Genomic DNA, 23,747 nt, shown 5'->3' with positions numbered 1-23,747 from the left:
TCTCCCGCCAGCCAGCACCGTCGCCGCCTCGCAATGGGCAAATCGTCCAAAGACAAGCGCGATGCGTACTACCGCCTCGCCAAAGAACAAGGCTGGCGGGCCAGAAGCGCCTTCAAGCTCCTCCAGCTCGACGAAGGTCCGTCACGACTCCCCCCCCTTCTCCAGCCCCGTCACACCACGGCTAACGTCCCCAGAATTCAATCTATTCGCCAACGTCTCCCGCGTAGTCGACCTCTGCGCCGCGCCCGGCTCCTGGTCCCAAGTGCTGTCGCGGGTGCTCATCGAGAACGAGCAGTTCGGGCTGAGGTCGTGGCAGGACGGCGAAGCGCACCTCCGGCGCTCCATGCTCTCCGTCTTGCCGGCGTCCACGACGCCCGGCGGCAAGGAGGCCGTCGAGGCCGCCATTGCCGCACAGCACGCGGCGTCGCGGCCCAGGGACGACGTCAAGATCGTGGCGATTGACCTGCAGCCCATTTCTCCGCTGGCGGGCATCACGACGCTGCAGGCCGACATCACGCACCCCGCGACGGTGCCGCTGCTCCTCGGGGCGCTGGACCCGGGCTACGACGCGCAGCGTGCGGCGGCCGAGGGCAAGGCCTCGCACCCGGTGGACCTGGTGCTGAGCGACGGCGCGCCCGACGTGACCGGCCTGCATGACTTGGACATCTACGTGCAGAGCCAGCTGCTTTTCGCGGCGTTGAACCTGGCGCTGTGCGTGCTGAAGCCGGGCGGCAAGTTTGTGGCCAAGATTTTCAGGGGGAGGAACGTCGATGTGCTGTATGCGCAGCTCAAGATCTTTTTCGAAAGGGTGGTCGTGGCGAAGCCCAGAAGTTCGAGGGCGAGCAGCATGGAGGCCTTCATCGTGTGCTTGAACTTCAGGCCGCCCATGGGCTTCCATGCAAGTTTAGAAGAGCCTCTGGGTGTGGGACAAAGGTTGGACAAGATGGTCAAGGAGAGGGAGCTGCAGTTGCCTGTTGTAGCTCACGCGGCCATGCAGAATCCGCAGACTGGCGCATGGGATTGCACCCCAGCATCGGTCATGGGTGTAAATGCCCTCGATTCTTCCGGTATCACGGAGCTTGAAGTCTACGACGAGACGAAAAATATCGACGGCAGTGGCAATGGCAGCAACAACCAAGGCAGCGACAGAAGTACGCGATGGATTGCGCCGTTTGTTGCTTGTGGAGATCTATCAGCCTTCGACTCTGATGCATCCTATCTGCTCCCTGAGGACCATGTCTCTCTGGATCCTGTGCAGCCTCCCATTGCGCCGCCATACAAACGAGCCGTTGAATTGAGAGCTGCACAGTCCAAGGCCGTACGCTAAAAAAAAAAGAAAAAAGAAAAACTGCTATGCTAACATTGATCGAAATTCCGGGACGATGCCAATTGTTCTAAAAGAGAAAAGTAGAGATGAGGAGGAAGCATTGCAAGTCATACGGACGGATCATTGACGCGACTGTTCTTCCCCACACTCTCTTTCCATATCCTTCCTCTTTCCGAATTGATTCCGAATTAATGCTCATCCGGAACGTCCTTTTGACCCTTTCCTCCCATCTCCAACATGACTAACCCTGCTGAAGGGCCCTTGTCAAAATCGACCGCGCCGAGAGTGCGCTGATACATGCGAGCAGCAGCTTTGTCACTGGTCATGAGCATGAGGCCACGGAGATTCGGCCACTCATCAACAAGCTCCTTCAGAGCACGCATCATCCATGAGGCAAGGCCTCGACGCTGGAACTCCTCGATAATAAAGACATCGGTGAGGTACGCAAAGGTGACATAGTCTGTCACAATGCGAGCCAGACCGATCATTCTGAAATCAGGGCCATTATTCATGTATCGGGGCATGCCGCCATTGCCTGATTTGAAGAAAATGGAAAAGAAAAGGTTAGAAAAAACGTGTCCAAAGACGGTCTTGAATGTCACATATTTGCTCTGTTTGATTTTCAGAGATTCTTTGGCACAAACTTACGTGTCATCTCTTCCTCAGTATCTGGGACATAAAAGACTGCCAGGGTGAGGCAGTTGTCAAGCATCTTGCGCATCTGGCTAAGCTCGAGAGGATCGTTCCACCACATCAGGTCCGATTCGAACACCTCGTTGACGGCTTTGGGGTCGAGGAATGTCTTGTCGGTGGTGAGGAAGAAGTTGTCTCTGCACCAGGAGCGAGGTGTCCCCTCTGGCTGAACAACGGTGCCTCGAGAACCCATGATGTCTGGTCTTGCTAGCCGATGCTGTGTAAATAAAATAGACTCGATAGCTGGAAACCAAGCAAGCTTGGCGCCTCAATTATTTTATGATGGAGCACTCGGGCTGTGAAGGCGGCTGTTGAAGTCAAACGCAGGTGGAGTGAAGGCAGCACACAAAACCATTGTCCAATAGAAGTTGTTTACTCTTTCCCCAGGTTCTGGGCGTGATCACAGAGGTCAGAGAGGTATATTATAGGTGTAACGGTTGTTGTGGGGTGATGGAGAGGGAAGAAAGTGTGGATGGGAGGCAAGATCTGGCTTAAGAGATTCCAAGATGCCATGTGGTTTTATTGTGTCAGGGCGGCAATCTTCGTGACTCGCTAGGTGTGCCCTGCCTCGCCTTCGGTCCCCACCGATCGTACAAAAGAATCGAGTGTACCAGTTGGACGGCCTGGCGAGGCATCATGGACTCCGGTGTTGCCTGCCAATGCCAGACTTCGTTTGGCAAAGCACAACGGTTACATGCGGCCCCATTACGTACTTTTGTGGCCCTGTGATTCGAGTCAGCTGCGCCTCTCCTCCACAAACTCTTCCGCCCGCTCTCCCCAAGAATCCAGCAATAGAGTGCCCCTTCCGGGGAGAGCACCGGCGCTCCGTTGGCCGGCATTGGGGCATCTGGAGTGCTACGTCTCCCGAGTCGGTGACGGCGGTAGGTGGTTGGTCCGGCTCGGTTGGATTTGGTGTGTGTGGGGTAGAACGATGAGACAAAGGAAGGCGTGAATGTTTGGGGTAACGAGACGTAGCGAAGCTTGATGAGTCTGGAGGCACTCTGGCGACGTGGGGAGCCGTCTAGGACCGGGCGCCCAGGCGGCGATGGCGTGGGTCAGGTGGACAGATGTGGCAGGTCGGCGAAGAATCGAAGTATCACAGGTCCGCAACTCGGGCTGCGCATCTGCCTACCTAGTTCTGCTCCCGTTCGCCGTTCTGCTCCCAGTCTTCCACTGCGGTGTTGGCAAGGGCAATCAGGCTAAGCCCTTAAAGATCGAGGGGTGGCAGGACGATGGAGAACAAGATTACAGGGCTTGATTCGATTGGGCGGACCGCGGCCATCGTCTCTTTCAGACGTGAATATTGAACTGTGCTCTTGCAGGTGGAGTGCTTGCACGGTCTTAAATTTTGGAATTGGCCCAACGGGCTCTTGCAGCGGAGTCCTGCGGACGAATTGAAGAGATGTGATGAGATGATAATCAGTTGGTAGTTATACGGAGCGGCGGCTATCACAAATGAAATCAGCGTTAACATCCTGCGTTGGTGTCGAGAGGTTCGAGCGATTGGCGTAATGCAGGGGATTGAATATTTGTTGATGGTCCCCTTCTCGGATCATCTTCCGGAATCTGCTGTGCTCCTCCTCCCCCTTCCCCACGTTCTTGCCAGTTGAGCGTAGTCAAGCGGGGCGACATCTCAAGCTGTCAACTGGCGGCGGCGATATGGAGAAGAGACAGAGATACCGTCTGGCGGGTTGGTTCTCAGAAAAGTTCAACGTTAAAGTTACTTAATATCGACCAGAATCGTCTACATGCGCCTGCACTTCTCCCCGGGGATACGTCGATGCTCCTATCCGTCAGCTTCTTCTGATCATTCAGCTCATCCAACCGGAGGCACTGCCTGAGTGGACTGGTTACATCATCTTCTCGTACAGCAGCACCGGCCGAGCCTATCATCTTCTCGTACAGCAGCACCGGTCGAGCCTATCAACCCTCCTCCTGACATGTACCCTTTCCCAGTTGCCGTAACACGACGTCTTACTAGCAGAGAGGGGCTTGCAAGAAATGCTGCGGAGACATCTCAAGCCATCAAGTTACTTTGGCTGTGAGGGGAGGGCCCGGAGTGTCCCGTCTCATGGTGAACATCAAGCGAAGGAAAAAGGAACTTTGGAAGCCTGATGGTTCTGTGGCCCACCCATCCTTGACCCCAATTCCCACCATTCCTGGATGACGATCGGTTTCCGAGTCTCTTCAACTACCACCCTGTTCATGCAGCACTTCTCGATATTTTCACCGGTTGGGTACGGCATGGACTTGCAGAGAAATATGCAATCTTGACACTCCTTTACGTTCCAGCTTGCCTAGAGTTTGTGTATCGGCTGCAATGCACATCAGGGCACGCCCCTCTTGTGTTATCCAACCAAACAGCCACATTCACGCTTTGGACCCCGGCCTAGAGAGGCAGCAACACATGATACAGACACAGAGCCTGGACCAAATGTCACGTCAAGACTCCCGTAGGCACCAACCGCCGATTCCGGACGCGTTAGGGAACCGGGCCGTGATCTCGAGTGCCGGCGCAAATCCACTGCCGACGTAATGAATCTGACGCAAATGCGGAATGAATATCCTTGATAAACCGGGTAGCATGTGGTCAAACGCGTAAGAGTAGAAATATCTCCACCTACCACTAACATAACTCCGAAAATACGGAGTAGTGTCACAGAATATGCAAAACATATCCATTCATCGCCAGGTGTATGCCGGTGCATCAGAGTTTATGAGAATATAACTTGCGGTATTACGCATCCGTATTTTGCCAATTTCATTATACAGTATGCCGAAAATCCATAAAGGTCTATGACAGCTAATATACATCATGTCCAGCTCACAACGTCACTGCTTAGGCAACTAGGCGTGTTTAGAACAGGCCAAGTCCAGCAACGACACCGGCAGCCATCCAGGAACCCAATACTGGGCCGGCTGTCGGAAGGCCGGCGGCCGCGCCAGTGCTGCTTATCGTGGTGGGTTTCGTGGTATTGGTTATAGCCGCTCCCCTGCTTCCGGAGCCTGACGGTGTGCTCGTCATCATTGATGTTTTTGAACCAGTCTCTGACGATTCAGAGACTTTGGTGGCAGCAGGCACTTCTGTTCCAGTGATTACAGGGGAAAAAGCAGCGGTAGTAGTTCCAGCACTGGTCTTGGCCGGGCTGACAGTAGCCGGAACGTGGCCAAGAGTCTTCGGGTTGATAAACGAGGGCGAATAGGTCTCGGTTCCCTCATAAGCTGCACATCCCGGGACGGTTGTCTTTGGAGGGGCTCGGCCGCCGCCACAATCAAGGAATTCGCATAGCTCGCCAGATCCTGGAACGTACCAGATACGGGTTGCGAACGGCTGGCCACCGGGGTAGGCACTAACTGTGTCGAAGTATGTGCATCCAACGAGATCTGTACGAGCGAGGGCCAGAGATGCGACGCACAAGGTTCCGAGAGCAAAGGAACGGGGACCCATTGTAAAGGGATGGTGGCACACAAGTTCCAATAGTGAGGCTCCTGTGTGTTGGAGATGTTGGCTCTTCTATAGCGCAGGATAGAGCAGATGCGCGCAGGCACCCGGGTGAAGGAGTGACAGACAGGTAGGATAGGTCTGAGAACAAAGGACAATCCTACAGCAATAGGCGCAAAGGGTGGCAAATTTGGAGTTCAAAATCGAAGCGCGAGGATAAGAAAGAGAAGGGGGCTTGCTCAGTTTTGTTCGCTCACCGTGAGCGGGTCACGGTCATCTTCAGCCGCAACTGTGTTGGATAGTACCCGAGGCTAGTGCTAGCAGTAAGATTACTTGTGATTCGCAAGACCTATTGCCTAAGATCTGACTCACGCTTGGCTTCTCGAGTATTTCACCACAGGATCATTGAAGCAGAAACTCGGATGCTCGGCACGTTCAAGTACAGTAACGTCGCGTAGCCGATATAGCTACCCTATACTGACTCTGTCAACCATCTGGAAAGATGTCTCTCGAGACGAGAGCGAGCGGGCAGACAATGGCACAACGACCCCGGATATCAATTAGCACAGAATCCTGGCCTGTTCAGAGCCTAGGGAACGGATACTAACTCTCTCATTGATGCATTGGACATAAGAGACACGCACAATCATACAAGGGCTCTTTCAGAGTATACAGGAAAAGTAATTGAAATTGTATCTGAATTAACGGAAAAACACAAGTCTCGAAAATTAGACTCTCCCACGGACACCTCTGGTCAACTGGCGTATAGGAAAAGCGAGAAAAAAAATACAAAAAACAATTGACTTTTATGTCTGCGCGCCAGATTGCGAGAGAGCAATCTTCTTCCAATGATCACGTTCCGCCTCAAGTTTGGCAATACGATCCTCCAGCTCATCCAAGCGCTGAGCCTTTCTCTCACGCGACTTTCGAGCTGCGAGAGTATTACGAGCTCGCTTCATGGCAACGGTATCATGGGGATCCTCGACAATGATAGGTGGCAAAGGCTTATCTCGCTTGCGCGAGCTGACACCGGCAACGGAAGAATGACGGCCACTGCTGATGGGCGAGTTTGTGGCCTTCTTACGGTTACCAGAGCCAGAAACACGACCGACAGAGTCAATGTCATCCGACTTCTGGGCAGGTGAATCCTCCAGATTCACCTCAGGACCACTGTGGCCAGAGTCCTGAGGGAACAGAGGGTACCAAGGATCGCTAGATGTCTCAAAATCTGCACTGCCAAAGTTGGGAGAGACGTCAAATCCATCAAAGTCGGGAGACTCGTTGTAAATGGAGGGTGACGTCAGCGCAGTAAGAGCAGAGGAATTGGGCGCAGACATGAAGGGATCTTGAACGAGCAAATCCTGAGGAGAAACAGTGCCCAAGTTCGAAGTGGAGCTTGACATGCTACCACTGAAATCCATGACGGATGGGGCTGGAGATGAGAATGCCGTGGAGGCACCACCTTCGAAGGCGGTAAACTCATCCAGGTCTACGTCTGCCGCGTTCATCATCTTGGCGGATTGATGGACGCTACCGATTCTCTGATTGAACAATGGTACAGGAGGCCTGACAGAACCCTGCTGATGCTGTTGGAGTTTCTGCGGACTGCTCAGGGAGACGGAAGACGACGGAGCCGATGAGGCGTAAAACTGATTCGCGAAACGGTTGGCGATAACTGAAGACGATGATTGATGTCCAATAGCCTGTATTATTTGGGCCACTCGCGGATTATGGACAGCTGAAGAAACAAGCCTGTCTCTGCGATTGTGGTTTGAATGACGGCGCTGGCTGGACAGCGTAACAGAGGACCGATTAGGGACTTGACGGGGCTGAGGGTTGTCGAACAAGACAAAATCCTGCTGGTTCTCGACGGGGCTCTGCAGTTGGTGCGCGGATGGTGCCGGCAGGGCTGATGGGGAGTTGGGAAGCCATGTTGATTGAGTATCCGTGGTGAAGACTGGAAAGTCTTGGGCCGAAATGGTGGCGGCGGTGAGAGGAGAACTCGAGCTGATGCTTTCTATAGCAGTGCTGAAGTCCAGATCAACCGAAAGGTGAGCTGAACGGGGGAGGGATTGAGTGGGGTAAATGTTGTTTATGTCTTTAGACGAAATTTTGACGATTTGTGGGGGAAATCTCAAAAAGAGGTAGTTTACAGCATCTTGAAGGCCGCCTGAGGCGTTGATCTGACTTGTGACTTGTGTGGTAGAAGAAGTATTGGGGTGGAGGAGGAAAAGAAACAGAAGTTGGGCAGGGCGAGAAATTTGCGAGGTTTTGTATTTCTCAGGCAGCAAGCAGCGGAATGCGCCCGTCCACGGGTGCGGTACAAGGTGGAGCCGGCTGAAAGCCGCACACAGCCCTAACAGAGCTGCGTGCACGGCTGTATGCGAGGCTGTTAAGGGCTTAGAGCGCCTCTCGTCAGGTACCGCGCCCTTTTGGCTCCAAGCGTACTCCGTACTCCGTATGTACAATACAGTACGTACAATACGCTAGCCGGTGGGTCCGACCGGTGACTCACACTTTTTTCGCATTAACCGTGTTGGGACTGGCCGCTCGCGATGCGGCAGCGCGTCCTCCAGCCCGGAACATTGAAGGGTGCTGAAAACCGTCAGAGTTGATTGTGCTTCTGTCGATTGCTTGCCACAGCACTCTTGCGATACCTGTCGTGGGCTTTGCCAACTGTTCATGTGTCGCACACGACCCAGACGGAGGGCCGCAGTCCTACCTGGCCGCCTTTGCTGCATCATGGTAGCACCAGCGTCTTCCCAAGAAAGCACATGCCGAAGACTTTCAGCTTCGCATCCACCTCCACCTGCGCTCAATTGACTTGCATGGTCCCGAAAACGCTCGTGCTCCTGGTCCGCTGGAGCCTTTCAGTAATAATACACGCGGGGTGGAGGAAGAAAATGTGAAATTAGACACGCCTGGCGCCTCCTTGCAATAGCCTGGGGTTTCATTGGTTAATGAAAGCCATCGCCAGAGACGGCCCCGTTTAATCAGCGCAAAAACTTCTCTAAAGGGCTATTAGAACTAATGCAAAACGACACAAAAAACCAACAAAAGTGGCTTGGCTTGGCCGGCCTAAACTGGATGAAAAAGTGAGAATGCATACCACCCGACCATTGCTCGCCTACCTGACCTAACCTGACTATTGTAATTAACCTAACCTAATTATTGCTATGGGGCCCTTATTACTTTTTAATTAGCTAAAAATTTTTAGGCTATAAGGACTTAATTTCCTCTTATAATATAATTAATTAATAAAAGTATAGCTAAAAAAAATTTTCTTTTTTATTTATATTTAATAGAATTCCCCTTAAAATATAATTAAATTTAACTTTAAATTAAATTTACATTATACTTTACCTTTTTATTTACGCTTTTACCTTTTATAATTATGATAATAAATATACCTATATACTCCTATAAACTTTAAAATAATAATAGTATTAATTAATTATTAAATTTACCTAATATATATAATAAATTTTCATTTAATAATAGAGATAATAATATAAATAGCTTAAGAGATATTTAGGTACTTAAAGCGATTTTTACTTTTAAGTATACTCTTATAAATAAGGTATTTTATTATAACTTATATATTAAAATACTTTTATTAATTTATATTTTATAGGTTAAGTTTTTAAAAGTACCTTTATTACTTTTCGTATATTTATTATTAAATAATTAAATTTAAATTTTAAATAATTTATTAATTATTAGTTAAGTTTTCTTTATTACTTTTATTCTTAAAATACTACGAATTATAAATAATAGTATTAAATATATTATCCCTATAAAAGTATTAAGTAAAAAAGATATAAAATAGCCTTAAAAGAGTATTTAATATAGTATAAAAAGATTCTTTTTAGGTAAAGTAATAACTTTAATTATATTAAAAGGTATTCTAATATTTTAATATACTTTTATATGTAATAAAGGGAAAGTATATTAATATTTTACTTTAACTCTTTAAAATTATTATTATATAATTAGAGCTCTTACGAATATAGTAAATACAAGTGTATTATGTATTGTATTTTGTATTGTATTGTATTTTGTATTGTATTGTATTTTCGTGTATTATATTTAAATACATTACATTACATAACTAAAATACCTATAAATGTATTATAAGTAAAAAAAAACCCCTGTTTTTTTAAACTTAAGATTATAAGGCTAATTATAAGGCTTATAAGGGAAAATTTTATATCAATTGAAAGAGCTAAATTAGCTCTTTAAAATGCCCCACTTTTTATCACTATAAGTTATTATCTTAAAAAGTTATAAGCAATTGAAAATTCGCCCCGCTTTACTTACTTTTTATTTTAAGACATAACTTTAAAGCTTAATATCTCGCTTAATATCCACAATTTAAGGTTAATTTTTAAAGATTTAAAATCACGTGATTTTTAGCTTTATTTTACTATATAATATGCTTATATAAGCATTTATTTCTATTATTAGATATTTTATAGCCTTATAATACATTTATAGGTATTCTTATCTTATAATGTATTGTAATATATTACAATACAATACATTATAATACAGTATAGTAAAAAATACAAAAAATACAATACATTTAGAGGTCTGTATATAATAGTTATATTTAAGCTTCTTAATACGTTAACTTTAATAAGAGAACGTATATTAAGTATTACTACTAAAAAGTAAGCTATAAGCAGAGCATTGACAAGAAAACTACATTTTCATTTTTTAAAAAAGCTTAAATAATTAATAATAAATCTAATAAAATACTTGAATTATAATAATAAATACATAAAATAGCTAATATTATAGCCAATCAGCTTATTTAAAAAAGTGGGTCCCTTTAGCTTTTTGTAAGCTTAAAAACTAGATTATATAGTTTTCTAAAAACTTACTACACTACACTACACTACAAAAACTACAAAATGTAGTTTTTGAAGTTTTAGGCTTATAATAGTATATAAGGACCCACTTTTTTATTATAAGCTTATAATTTTAGATTTATGCTAGTTATTCGTAAAACTTATAATTCTATAAGTATTTTATTAGATTTAATATAATTTTTTATATTCGAATTTACAAAAACTACAAAACTACAAAACTACACTACTTCCAATGCTCTGGCTATAAGGTAAGATATATATTTTTAAACTTATTTTCTTATACTAATATTATTATATTTTAATTAAGTATATACTATTTAATAAAAGTTTAATTGAAAAATATCTTATAAATTATTTTAAGATAATTATTAATTAATAGTAAAAGAGTCTTAATATAATTATATTACTTAATTTTAGTAAATTTATATATAATACGTTAATTAATCTTTAAATATACCTAACTAATATAATAATTACTTTTATAGTATTATAAACTTAAAGTTTATAGATTATTATAATTAAATTTATAATATTATTAATAATAATAATACTATAAGTTATAATAAAGAGTATTCTTTTTTTATAAATAACTTTTAAAGAAAAAAAACTTATAGTAAGTACCTAAATATTATAAATATATAAAAGAATATTAATACTTATTATAAAAGATTATAATTACTTAAATTAAAACGCGAAATTAATTTCTCTTTAATATAAAGTTATTTTTAACTTTATAATTCTTACATTTATTAAAAGTATATCTTAGCTTATAATATTATTATATAAAGAGTATAAATACCCTTTACCTTCTCTATTTAAGGTACTACCTTTTATTTTATAAAGTATCATAAGGGTTATTAAATAAATTAATAAGCCTTATATAAGTTTAAGTAAGTTTAATAAGATTTTATTTAGAATTAATTTAAAGTAAATTTAATATTAATTTATATTAAATATATTCTTAAAATTAAAAGAGCTTTTAAACTTTATTAAAGAATATAAGAGAAAATACCTCTTAAATATATATAAAAGCTTAGCTAATATTAATTACATTTAACTTATAATATAAAAGAGTAAATAATACTTTTCCCTTTAAGCTTATTTAAAATTATAATATTTTATAAATAATTAAAGAAGAAAAGAGAAGGCTATTAAGTAAGTATAAGAATTCTTATTTATATTATATTTATATTAATAAGTTAATAAATTTAATATTATATTAATAATAAAACCTATTAAATAGTAATTTACTTTTATAATTATTAAGTAACTTAATAGTAATAAATAAGTATAAATTACTTTTTACTTAATACTAATAATAAGTAATTATAAAATTCCTAGAAAATTAAGATTATTTAAGCTTAATATAGCCTATTATTAGAGAAAGGTAATGTAACGGTGGCTTAGGTTCTAAGGCATAGTAGGTCTATTTCTTAGAAAGTAAGTTAGGTTAAATACTATAAAGTAGCTTTTAAGTAGTATTATAATAAGGCTATTAAGAGTATAACTCTTAATAGTAAAACTATTACTTAAATTAATTAATAGAGATTTAAACTATTTAACTATAAAAATACCTTCTTTTTAAGTACTTGTTTATCTCTCTATTATAGTCTTAAATTAATTAGCTTAACTATTAATTCCTTTAAACCTTAATTAATTAGCTTAAGGTTTAGTTAATTTAATTCTTTTTAATTAATATATTTAAATATTAACCTCTTTAATTACTTCTTAAGTTACGTAGCTAGTTATATACTCTTACCTTCTTCTTATACCTATAGGTTATACCTATCTTAGCTAATATAGTCCCGTCTTATATCTTATATAATATTATTTATAATATTATACCTCTTCTTTATTAGTTTTATTCTTAAAGCTATTAAAATAGGCTAGCTTAAGTGTTATACGTTTTCTTTCTTTTATTATTATATGCTATTATATTAATTAATCGTATCTTAAAATAGTGGTTTAAAGCTTTATTTACTTCTTCCCTTTACTAAAATAACCTTCTTTTTATAATAATTAATAATCTATCTTTATCCCTTATAAAGGCTTACGCTTACTACGCTTATATAAAATTTCCTTAATATAAAGCTTTTATTTTTAATTTAAGTTATTATATAAAGTGTATAATAGATAAGTAAGGGAATTATAATATTATAAGGGTAACCCCTTAATAGCTTTATAGTATTACAAATTAATATTATAAGCTTAAAAGGGAGCTTAAAGAAGCTAAAAAGTATATCTTAACTAAGAATTAAAAGATCTTATATTTATAAAAATAAAAGAAATTATAGTTTAAGAAAATAATACGTATAATTACGCGTAGTATTAATAACGTTAAAGAGTTAGAACGTGTAAAACGTAAGAAAGTAAAATAGCTTTAAAAGACTATAAGGGTTTTTCTTACTTCTTTTAAGAATCTAGATTTTATTTTAATTCGTTTCTTAAATACTAAATTTAATATTAAGTTATTAAATAATACTTAAAAGATTAATTAGAATACGTTTCTTAAAAATAAAACTATTTAAGTAATATTAAGTAATTTATAAGATTTTTAGCTGGTTTTTAGGTGTTTTTAGAGTTTAAATATCCTTTTTATTTAGTAAGGTAATAATAATTTTTTATATCTTCTTATACTTTAAGTATTTATTTAACTTTATATTTATTAATATCTTTTATTATAATATTTATAGTAATTATAAATTCATTTAATACTTTCTCTAATAGTAATATATAAAATATAAAGTGGATTCTTATTTTATTTAATAATAATAGTTTATAGTTAATATTTAAGATTTTTTATTTAATAAGAAATAGTTTAATCTTCTTTTAGTTAAGTTTATTACTAGATCGCTTAGTTTTAATATTTTTATAAATAAGGTATACTTTATATCTCTTCTTTAAAATTAGTACTAGTAATCTCTTTTTATTTACATAGTATTTTATTTAGTTCTATAAAAATATCTATTTTTATTATAAGTATTTTTATATTTCTATTATAATTACTATATACGTTATAGCTATTAGCGCGTTTATATTTTATATTACATGTATCTTAATAATAAGGTTAAATCTGTAATTTACCTTAAATAATAATATCTTTATATTATTAATCTTAGAGCTATTATAAGCCTATTATACTAATAATAGCTATTCTACCTAATTATTTTATTAGTACTTAATATAGCTTTATAAATATTATTTAAGTATTTAATTTAAGATTTTTATTTATTTATTTAATTATAGGTAAAATACTATTAATAAGCTTTATTTAATCTTTATAGTTTCTATAAGGTATTTTTAAAAGTTTAAGGTAAATAATTTATCGTAATCTAATATAAGCTTTATTAGTAATTTATACTATATAATAACTATTTTAAAGAATATATACGCTAAGTTCTTAGTATTACTTAATTTCTTATATAGAATGTAATAGGTGTATTTTATAAGTTTATTTATAATAATTAAAATACTATTATAAGCTACTCTTATTATAGGTTCTTTTAACTTTAATAGTTTAATAATAAAGTCTATTATAATAGTTTATTATACTCTTTTAAGTAATAGTATTAATTATAATTCGCCGTATAATACGTGTTATATTACCTTTACCTTATTATACGTGTTATATTTCTTAATAACTTCTTATACTATTTTTCTACTTTTTAAAAAGTTATATAATCTTTATAATCTACTAATTATCTTTCTTACACCCTAATATTTATATAATAGGTGCTTATATATTTCTTTAATAAGCTATTCTTAAAGTTTACTAGAAATATATTACCGTTTATTATATAAGAAGGTCTTACCTTTCTTAGATAAATGCGTTTTTATTTTTTAATTATTTAGGTAGCTATTATTCTTAATATATAATATAATTTATTATATTTATATTTTATTTAGCTTAACTTATTAGGTTATATTAACTTTTTAGGTATCTAGTATAAGATTTTTATTCTTAATAGCACGTAATAAGGGTATATTACTTACTTACTTATTTAATTTTAAATTCTCTTTTTAGCTAAGCGCGTTAACCCTTTTATTTTTAGATTCTTTATAATATATAATCTTAAAGTTATAATTTATAAGGGTTTTATACTATTTAATCTATTATTTATTTAAATTCTTTATAGTTAAGAATAATATAAGATTCTTATAATTAGTATAAACCTTAATTTAATACTTTACTCTTATAAAATAGTATCTTTATTCTTTAAAGCACTTAATAATAGCTATAAGTTCTTTATTATAAATTCTATAATTAAGTTTAAGTTTATAAAGTTTCTTTAAGAAGAATATAATTAGGTATAATCTTTCTTAATTATCTTATTATTTAAGCTATTCGCCTAATATAAAGTTTAAGGCGTTTATTTTAAGCTTATAAGATTTATCTTAATTAAGTGCTTTTAATATAGATTCTAATATAATTAAATCTTTTATCTTTTAAAATATTATAGCTTTTAGTTTATTCTATTAAAAGCTAACTTCTTTCTTTATTAGGTTTATAAGAGATTATAAGATATCTTTATATTCGCTTAAGAATTTATAATAAAAGTTTATAAATATTATAAATCCTTTAACTTTCTTTAAATTCTTTAATATAAGTTATTTCTTAATAGTTTTAATTTTATTTAAGCTTATTTATATTTCTTTATATATAAGCACGTACCCTAAAAAGTGTATAGTATTTTAATAGAACTAATATTTTAAGGCTTTAACTAAGAGTTTATTATTTTATAAAGTTTATAGTATCTTATATATATATTATTTATATTTCTTAAGGGTATTTAAATAAGTAAGAATATTATTAAGGTATATAACTATAAATACTTTTAGTTATTTTCGTAAGATTATATTAATTATTCTTTAAAAAGTTACTAGTATATTAGTAAGCTTAAAAGGTATTACTAAATATTTATAATATTCTCTATTAGTTTAAAATACTATTATTTACTTATAGCCTTCTTTTATTTATATAAGGTTATAAGCTTCTTTTAAGTTAAGTATAGTAAACTATTTAGTTTTTTTAACTTTATCTTTAATTTCTATTATAAGCGGTAATAGGTATTAATTCTTAATTATAATCTTATTTAAGTGTTAATAATTAATATATAATTATAGTTTCTTATTCTTCTTTAATACTTATAGAATTAGGTATTCTATTAAGAACTTTAATAATTATATATATTCCTTTTATAGTATATTCTTTAAATACTTCTTAAGCGCTTTATCTTACTTAGAATTCTAAGAATAAATTTTATTAAACGTTAATTTAATACTAGGCTAAAGTTTAATCTTATAATCCTAGTATAAATACTCTAATAGTTTTATTTTTAGCTCTTTATTAAATAGCTTATTATACTTTAAGTATTTCTTAGAAATCTTTATTATCTTAGCTTTTAGCTCTTTAGTAATTACATATATTTTTAAAGGTTTATTATAGTTTAAATAAGGTGCTCTTTATAGGCTACTTTTAGCTTTATAACTATATTCTAATAAATCCTATTAAAGTTAACCGATTCTTTAATTAACTTATAGATTACTTGCTTATAATTAAGGTATCTCTAATATAATATTAAGTTTTAAGATTATTATAATATTTAACGTAACTTAATATTTTATATCTTATATATTAACGAGAAGTTACGTTACTTTTATATTAATTACTTCTTAGCTATACTTTATTATAGTTTCTTTTATAATTATAAGTTAATAGGGCTTATCTTTAGGTATTTAAGGTAATTATAATCTATTAACGAGATTTAATAAGATAAAATTTCCTTATACTCTACTATTAATTATTACTTAAATCTTTTATTCTATTATAGTTATATTAATTATAAGGTATATTATACTATTAATATTTATAGTATATAAAGACCTATTAAATCTCTGTTAAGAAATTAGTCTTAATTATAATAATAGCTATTATTTCTTAATTTATTATTTCTCTTCTCTTATTATTTAGCGCGTATTTTTAAGCGCTATTATTAGTAATTATTCTTTAACGTATTATTAAAGCTTTCTTAGTAATCGCTTAATCTACTATTTATATTAATTAAACTTAAGCTAAGTAAGTTACTTATAGTTATATAGTTCTCTTTCTTCTTATATTATAAGGTTATAGCTTAGGTAATATATACGTTATTCTTAGTATAATATAACTTTTTATTTAATATCTTTAAATTAGTTTATTATAATTTTAGTTATATTATAAGAGTTATTCTCCTTCTCTTTTATTCTTATAAAAACTATCTATTACCTTACTTACTATTAAGGTACGTATAATAATTATTATTATAATAGAAGGTTTAATTAAAAAGTTTATATTTAATTTTAAGTTCGTTTTTCTTAATTAAATAATTCTCTTCTTCTTAGATTCGTTTTAGTAAAGGTTTACTTTTTAATAAGAGTATTTAGTATTCTTAAAAGTTATTAGGTAATAGTTAGGTTTTAAATTCCTAATCTTTATTTAAACTAATATTATTTATTAACGTAAAGCTTTCTTTATTACTTATTATACTAAGATTTCGCGTAGGTAAGTCTTTTTAGTTTATAGTATAAAGCTTTTTACCTTTAGGAATTAGCTTTTATAGCTTCTTTAAGGCTTTACATTTATTTATAAAGTATCTAGTCTTATTATAATTATAATAAGTCTTTCCCCTTTTCTTATTTATAGCGTTAAGTTTTATAGGTTTAACGTAATACTCGTATATTATTAATATTTAACGTAGCTTATTACTATTAGGTTTATTAAACCTAATATATAATTTAAATTTCCTATAACTTTTTTTATAACGTTACTCGTATACAGAGCATTGGAAGTAGTGTAGTTTTGTAGTTTTTAGTGAATTTTAGTGTAGTGTAGTGTAGTGTGGTTTTACTACACTACATTACATTTTAAAAATTAGTGTAATGTGTAGTATTAATTAATTTATAAGCTATTATTAGCTAATATAATTAGTAAGCTAAAATAGACCTAAATTTGCTTACTAATATTAGTATTAGTAAGCAGGGATTAGCTAGCTTAAATAAGCTAAAAACAGGGATTAAAAAACTAATAAAGATAAAATAAAAATAAAATAAAAGGGAATTATAAGAGAATTATATTAAGTAAGTAAGTATTATTTTATATTATTATTATAAGTAAAATATTTTGAATATAATAAATTAATAAATTTCTATTATTTACATATAAATATCTTATAAAATAATAATATTTATAGTATTACCCTATAACTTAAATATAAAATATTAAATATTAAAGTTATAAGAAATATATTAAAGTTATAAATAATATATTTGAATACCTTAAAATTTTTCATATAAAATAATATTTTATACTTTCTTTTTATGTATATTATTTCCTATATTATAATAGATTTTATATTTCTTACTTAACTTTTTTATTTTTAAATTTTATTATAAAAAAAGTTTTACTAAAAAAAGCTTATATAAGCATATTATATATTAAAATAAAGCTAAAAATCACGTGATTTTAAATCTTTAAAAATTAACCTTAAAATGTGGATATTAAGCGAGATATTAAGCTTTTAATCTCTTATTTTAAAAAAGTGGATCTTAATTTTTAGCTAACATTTCCCCTATTATAACTCGCTTAATTTATAAGCTATACGTATAAAAACTAGTGTATTATAAAGAGCTAAATTAGCTCTATTAAAGTATAATAATTATAACCTTATAAGTCTTATAATTAACGTTAAATTTATAATTAAAATTTCCCTCTATAATTACACATTACACTATAAATGTAGTTGTAGTGTAGTTAAACTACACTAAAACTATAAAAACTACACTAAAAAACTACATGTAGTGTAGATTTTTTGTTAATGCTCTGCTCGTATAAACGGTTATCTACCTTAATAACTATTTTAATAAAGTTATTAAATAACTTAGGATAATCTTCTTAATAAATATTATCCTTTACTTCTTCTTTAAGTTCTTAATAAAAGACTTCTATTTTAGGTTTAATATTCTAGTTAAGTTTTACTATAATACGTTTAAATTCCTTAGCGTAATAAGCTATAAATTTAGTTTACTTAAGTTAAGTAAGCTATTATATAGCTTCTTTATACTTATTAGGGTTTTTAAATGTAATGAAAAGTTATTCTTTAAAGGTTTCTTAATTAAAGAAGATATAAATAACTTTTACTTTAGCTTTAACGCTATATTTAAGATATACGTAAAGGGTTAGCTTCTACTATTCTATTACTTTTTTAGTTAAGAGATTATTAATATAAAGAATTTATAACTTAAGTATTATATAGATTTTTTCGTTAACTTATAGGTAAGCTTAGGCTTATATAAGAAAGTTTCTTATATTACCCTTATAGTTATCGTATAATTTAAGCTTAAGGAATTTTAGTATATTATTATTATTAATAAAGAATATAAGTATAAGATTTTAAACTATTATAAGTTTCTCTTCTTATACCTTAAGTTTTTTATAGAGATTATTCTATTAATTAAAAAGCTATTAATTTTACTTCTTAAGCTTAATAATCTTATTATAAAGATACTTTATTATCTTCTTAAAGTTAATAGTCTTTTTACTTAAAGTAAATATCTTAAAAGTTATTATTACTTAAAGTTTTAAGGTAACTTATTAAATAGAATTAATTAAAATATAATAGTAGCTTAGGTTTTAAGGTATAATAGGTTTATTTCTTAAAAAGTAAGTTAAGTTAAATACTATAAAGTAGCTTTTAAGTAGTATTATAATAAGGCTATTAAGAGTATAACTCTTAATAGTAAAACTATTACTTAGATTAATTAATAGAGATTTAAACTATTTAATTATAGGAATACCTTCTCCTTAAGTACTCGTTTATCTTTTTATTATAGTTTTAGATTAATTAGCTTAATTATTAATCCCTTTAAACCTTAATTAATTAGCTTAAGGTTTAGTTAATTTAATTCTCTTTAATTAATGTATTTAAATATTAACCTCTTTAATTGCTTCTTAGGTCACGTAGCTAGTTACGTGCCCTTACCTTCTTCTTATACCTATAGGTTATGCCTATTCTAGCTAGTGCAGTCCCGTCCAAAGCTCTTACGAATATAGTAAATACAAGTGTATTGTGTATTGTATTTTGTATTATATTGTATTTTCGTGTATTATATTTAAATACATTACATTACATTAGTAAAATACCTATAAATGTATTTTAAGGAAAAAAGACCCTTGTTTTTTTAACTTAAAATTATAAGGCTAATTATAAGGGTTATAAGGAAAAATTTTATATCATTTAAAAGAGCTAAATCAGCTCTTTACAATGCCCCACCTTTTACTATTATAAGTTACTACATTAAGAAGTTATAAGCAATTGAAAATTCGCCCCGCTTTACTTACTTTTTATTTTAAGACATAACTTTAAAGCTTAATATCTCGCTTAATATCCACATTTTAAGGTTAATTTTTAAAGATTCAAAATCAAGTGATTTTTAGCTTTATTTTAATATATAATATGCTTATATAAGCATTTATTTATAATATTAAATATTTTATAGCCTTATAATACATTTATAGGTATTCTAATCTTGTAATGTATTATAATATATTACATTACAATACAACATAATATAGTATAGTAAAAAATACAAAAAATACAATACATTTAGAGGTCTGGTCCCGTCCCGTGTCTTGTGTAGTGTCGTTTGTAACAGGTAAGTTATAAAATATTAAACTTAAAGTTAAATTATTAACTTAAAGTAAATTTATAGTAATTTCTTTAATAAGAGTATTTATTAATAGTAAATTAATAAATATATATTATTATATGTTTTTTATTATTTTTAAACTCTTTAAGAAAAAATTTAATGTTAAGATATAATAGAAATATTTTATATCTTAAAATAATATTAATAACGAAAGTTCACTTAAATTAATAGGTATTATTATCAATTAAGATTAGTAATATACTTAAGGTAAGTTATATTATATATTATAATATATATTAAGGTATTTACTTATAAGTTTTAGGCTTAAGCTTATATCTTAAAAAGAATATTAATCCTTTATATTAAAATTAAAAATAGTAAGCTTAAAGTTATATTCGCTTTTATTAAATACACTTTAAAAGAGACATAAAAAAATATTACTCTTAAAATAATACTAGGCCTAATAGTAAGCGTAAATAACTTATATTATTATTAAAAGTAACTTTTATATTCTAATATAATTAAATGTGTAATTTAATTAAAGGTTTAAGAATTTATTTATTAATTATTCTAATTATAATTTAAATTAATTCTAATACGTATAATATATAAAGTAATAGCTAGAGTTATTTACTTAGATTTAATATAAGCGCTACTTTATAATTTATTTTAAGCTATATTATACTATATTATTAATACCACTTAAAGATTAGGATTCTTTACTAGCTATAATTAATACTATTAAAATATTATATAAAGCTTTATATAAATAGGCTAGTAAATATATTTTAGCTTATTATACTATTATATCTTATTAAACTTATAATTAGGATTTATTAAGAAGAGATACTCTTAAGCGTTAATTATAAATTCTATTATTATATTAAAATACTAGATTATAAGGTAAATTTATAAACTAGAAAGCTATAAAAAGTATATTATTTACTTATTTATACTATTATATATAAATTAACTTTCTTTTAAAACGAAAATAATAATAAAATTATTTGAAGTTAAATAACTTAAATAATAATTTAAGTGTAAATAATAATTAAAGTTCTAGTTAAGAAAGATCCGCTAATATCGTGATTTTTAAAGCTATAAATTAGAATTATCTAGAAGATAACCTTAACTTTAATAATAATAATAAAAGTATATTAAATTATAGCGTTTTATCTAATAGTATACTACGTTAATAAAGGTAAAGCTAATAAAAAGGGTATAAGAATTTATTTTAGATTAATTTAAGCTAAATTTTTTTTCAATTAATTAATTATATATAGTACTATAAATTTATATTAAAGCTTACGTTATATAGTAATTTAATTATAAAGTTAAAGTCTTCTTAAATTATAAGAAAGATAAGCGAATATAAAACGTATTTAAGTTAAAGTAAAAGTAATATAAAGAGAGATTAAGCGAAAAGATAAAGAATAAAAATCTTAATTAAAGTTAAAAACTTTAAAGATATAGGCTTAAATTATAAGAGAAAATAATTAAGCTCTCTTATAAAAATAAATTATATTTTAATAATAATAACTTTAATTACCTTAACTTAATACCTTAAATATAAATTTAAATAAATTTCTAAATACTTTTAACTTAAATTCTTTTTAATATATTTAATTTATTATTATAAAAAAAGAATATTATATATAAATAAGTTTCTAAGAAACCTTTTTATATCTTTAAAATATAAATCTATTATATTTACATGTAAATTAAATAGATTTACATGTAAATTTAATAGATTTATATTTAAATATAATAAATTCATATAAAAATTAATATAATAGATTTACATGTAAATTTAATAGATTTATATATAAATTTAATAAATTTACATGTAAATATAATAGATTTATATATAAATAAATATAATAAATTTATATACAAATTAATATAATAGATTTACATGTAAATTTAATAAATTTATTTATATATAAATCTATTAAATTTATATGTAAATCTATTATATTTATTTATATATAAATCTATTATATTTATATATAAATTTATTAAATTTACATGTAGATTTATTATATTTATATATAAATCTATTAAATTTATATGTAAATCTATTATATTTATTTATATATAAATCTATTATATTTACATATAAATCTATTAAATTTACATGTAAATTTATTATATTAATTTACATATAAATTTATTAAATTTATATGTAAATTTATTATATTAATTTTTATATAAATCTATTATACTTATATGTAAATCTATTAAATTTACATATAAATTTATTAAATTTACATATAAATTTATTAAATTTACATATAAATTTATTAAATTTACATGTAAATCTATTATATTTATATATAAATCTATTAAATTTACATGTAAATTTATTAAATTTATATGTAAATTTATTATATTAATTTTTATATAAATCTATTATATTTATATGTAAATCTATTAAATTTACATATAAATTTATAAAATTTACCTGTAAATCTATTAAATATACATATAAATCTATTATATTTACATATAAATCTATTAAATTTACATGTAATTTTATTATATTAATTTACATATAAATTTATTAAATTTACATGTAAATTTATTATATTAAATTTTATATAAATCTATTATATTTATATGTAAATCTATTAAATTTACATGTAAATCTATTAAATTTACATATAAATTTATTAAATTTACATGTAAATCTATTAAATTTACATATAAATCTATTAAATTTACATGTAAATTTATTATATTTATTTATATATAGATCTATTATATTTACATATAAATCTATTAAATTTACATGTAAATCTATTAAATTTACATATAAATCTATTAAATTTACATGTAAATTTATTAAATTTATATGTAAATTTATTATATTAATTCTTATATAAATCTATTATATTTATATGTAAATTTATTAAATTTACATGTAAATCTATTAAATTTACATATAAATCTATTACATTTATATGTAAATTTACTATACTTATTTATATATAAATCTATTAAATTTACATGTAAATCTATTATATTTATTTATATATAAATTTATTATATTTACATATAAATCTATTAAATTTACATGTAAATTTATTATATTTATTTATATATAAATTTATTATATTAATTCACATATAAATTTATTAAATTTACATGTAAATCTATTATATTTACATATAAATCTATTAAATTTACATGTAAATCTATTATATTAATTTTTATATAAATCTATTAAATTTATTAAATTTATATGTAAATCTATTAAATTTACATGTAAATTTATTACATTAATTTATATATAAATTTATTATATAAATTTTTATATAAATCTATTAAATTTATATATAAATTTATTATATAAATTTTTATATAAATCTATTAAACTTATATATAAATAAATATAATAAATTTACATATAAATAAATATAATAGATTTACATGTAAATTTAATAGATTTATATGTAAATTTAATAGGTTTACATGTAAATATAATAGATTTATATAAAAATTAATATAATAGATTTACATGTAAATTTAATAAATTTATATATAAATATAATAGATTTATATATAAATAAATATAATAAATTTACATGTAAATTAATATAATAAATTTACATGTAAATTTAATAGATTTATATGTAAATATAATAAATTTATATATAAATAAATATAATAGATTTACATATAAATTTAATAGATTTACATATAAATATAATAGATTTACATGTAA

General features: G+C 30.0%; 4 protein-coding genes across 4 annotated transcripts; 1 reads left to right on the top strand and 3 right to left on the bottom strand.

Moving 5' to 3' along the window:
• Positions 1-33: 33 nt before the first annotated feature.
• Positions 34-1,327, top strand: TRM7_1 (tRNA (uridine-2'-O-)-methyltransferase trm7; the record flags this gene model as incomplete). Its single annotated transcript, XM_066116132.1, has 2 exons — positions 34-136; positions 195-1,327. The coding sequence occupies 2 exons, from the start codon at positions 34-36 to the stop codon at positions 1,325-1,327; spliced, it is 1,236 nt and encodes a 411-aa protein (XP_065978014.1).
• A 188-nt stretch (positions 1,328-1,515) lies between these two features.
• J3458_000425 (uncharacterized protein) lies at positions 1,516-2,213 on the bottom strand (the record flags this gene model as incomplete). Its single annotated transcript, XM_007810905.1, has 2 exons — positions 1,516-1,862; positions 1,976-2,213. 2 exons carry the CDS (start codon positions 2,211-2,213, stop codon positions 1,516-1,518), a joined length of 585 nt encoding a protein of 194 aa, XP_007809096.1.
• A 2,664-nt stretch (positions 2,214-4,877) lies between these two features.
• On the bottom strand, positions 4,878-5,856 carry J3458_000424 (uncharacterized protein; the record flags this gene model as incomplete). The annotated part of the gene is made up of 1 exon (XM_007810906.2): positions 4,878-5,856. The coding sequence occupies exon 1, from the start codon at positions 5,466-5,468 to the stop codon at positions 4,878-4,880; it is 591 nt and encodes a 196-aa protein (XP_007809097.2). The 5' UTR covers positions 5,469-5,856.
• Positions 5,857-5,991: 135 nt separating this feature from the next.
• Positions 5,992-7,990, bottom strand: GCN4_1 (General control protein; the record flags this gene model as incomplete). Its single annotated transcript, XM_066116131.1, has 2 exons — positions 5,992-7,839; positions 7,978-7,990. The coding sequence occupies 2 exons, from the start codon at positions 7,988-7,990 to the stop codon at positions 6,269-6,271; spliced, it is 1,584 nt and encodes a 527-aa protein (XP_065978013.1). The 3' UTR covers positions 5,992-6,268.
• Positions 7,991-23,747: the final 15,757 nt, after the last annotated feature.

This window comes from Metarhizium acridum (genome assembly GCF_019434415.1).
Source record: "Metarhizium acridum strain ARSEF 324 chromosome Unknown scaffold_1, whole genome shotgun sequence".
Lineage (NCBI taxonomy): Eukaryota > Fungi > Ascomycota > Sordariomycetes > Hypocreales > Clavicipitaceae > Metarhizium > Metarhizium acridum.
Note: the sequence above shows the minus strand (reverse complement) of the source record. Positions and strands in the feature narration are given on the sequence as shown.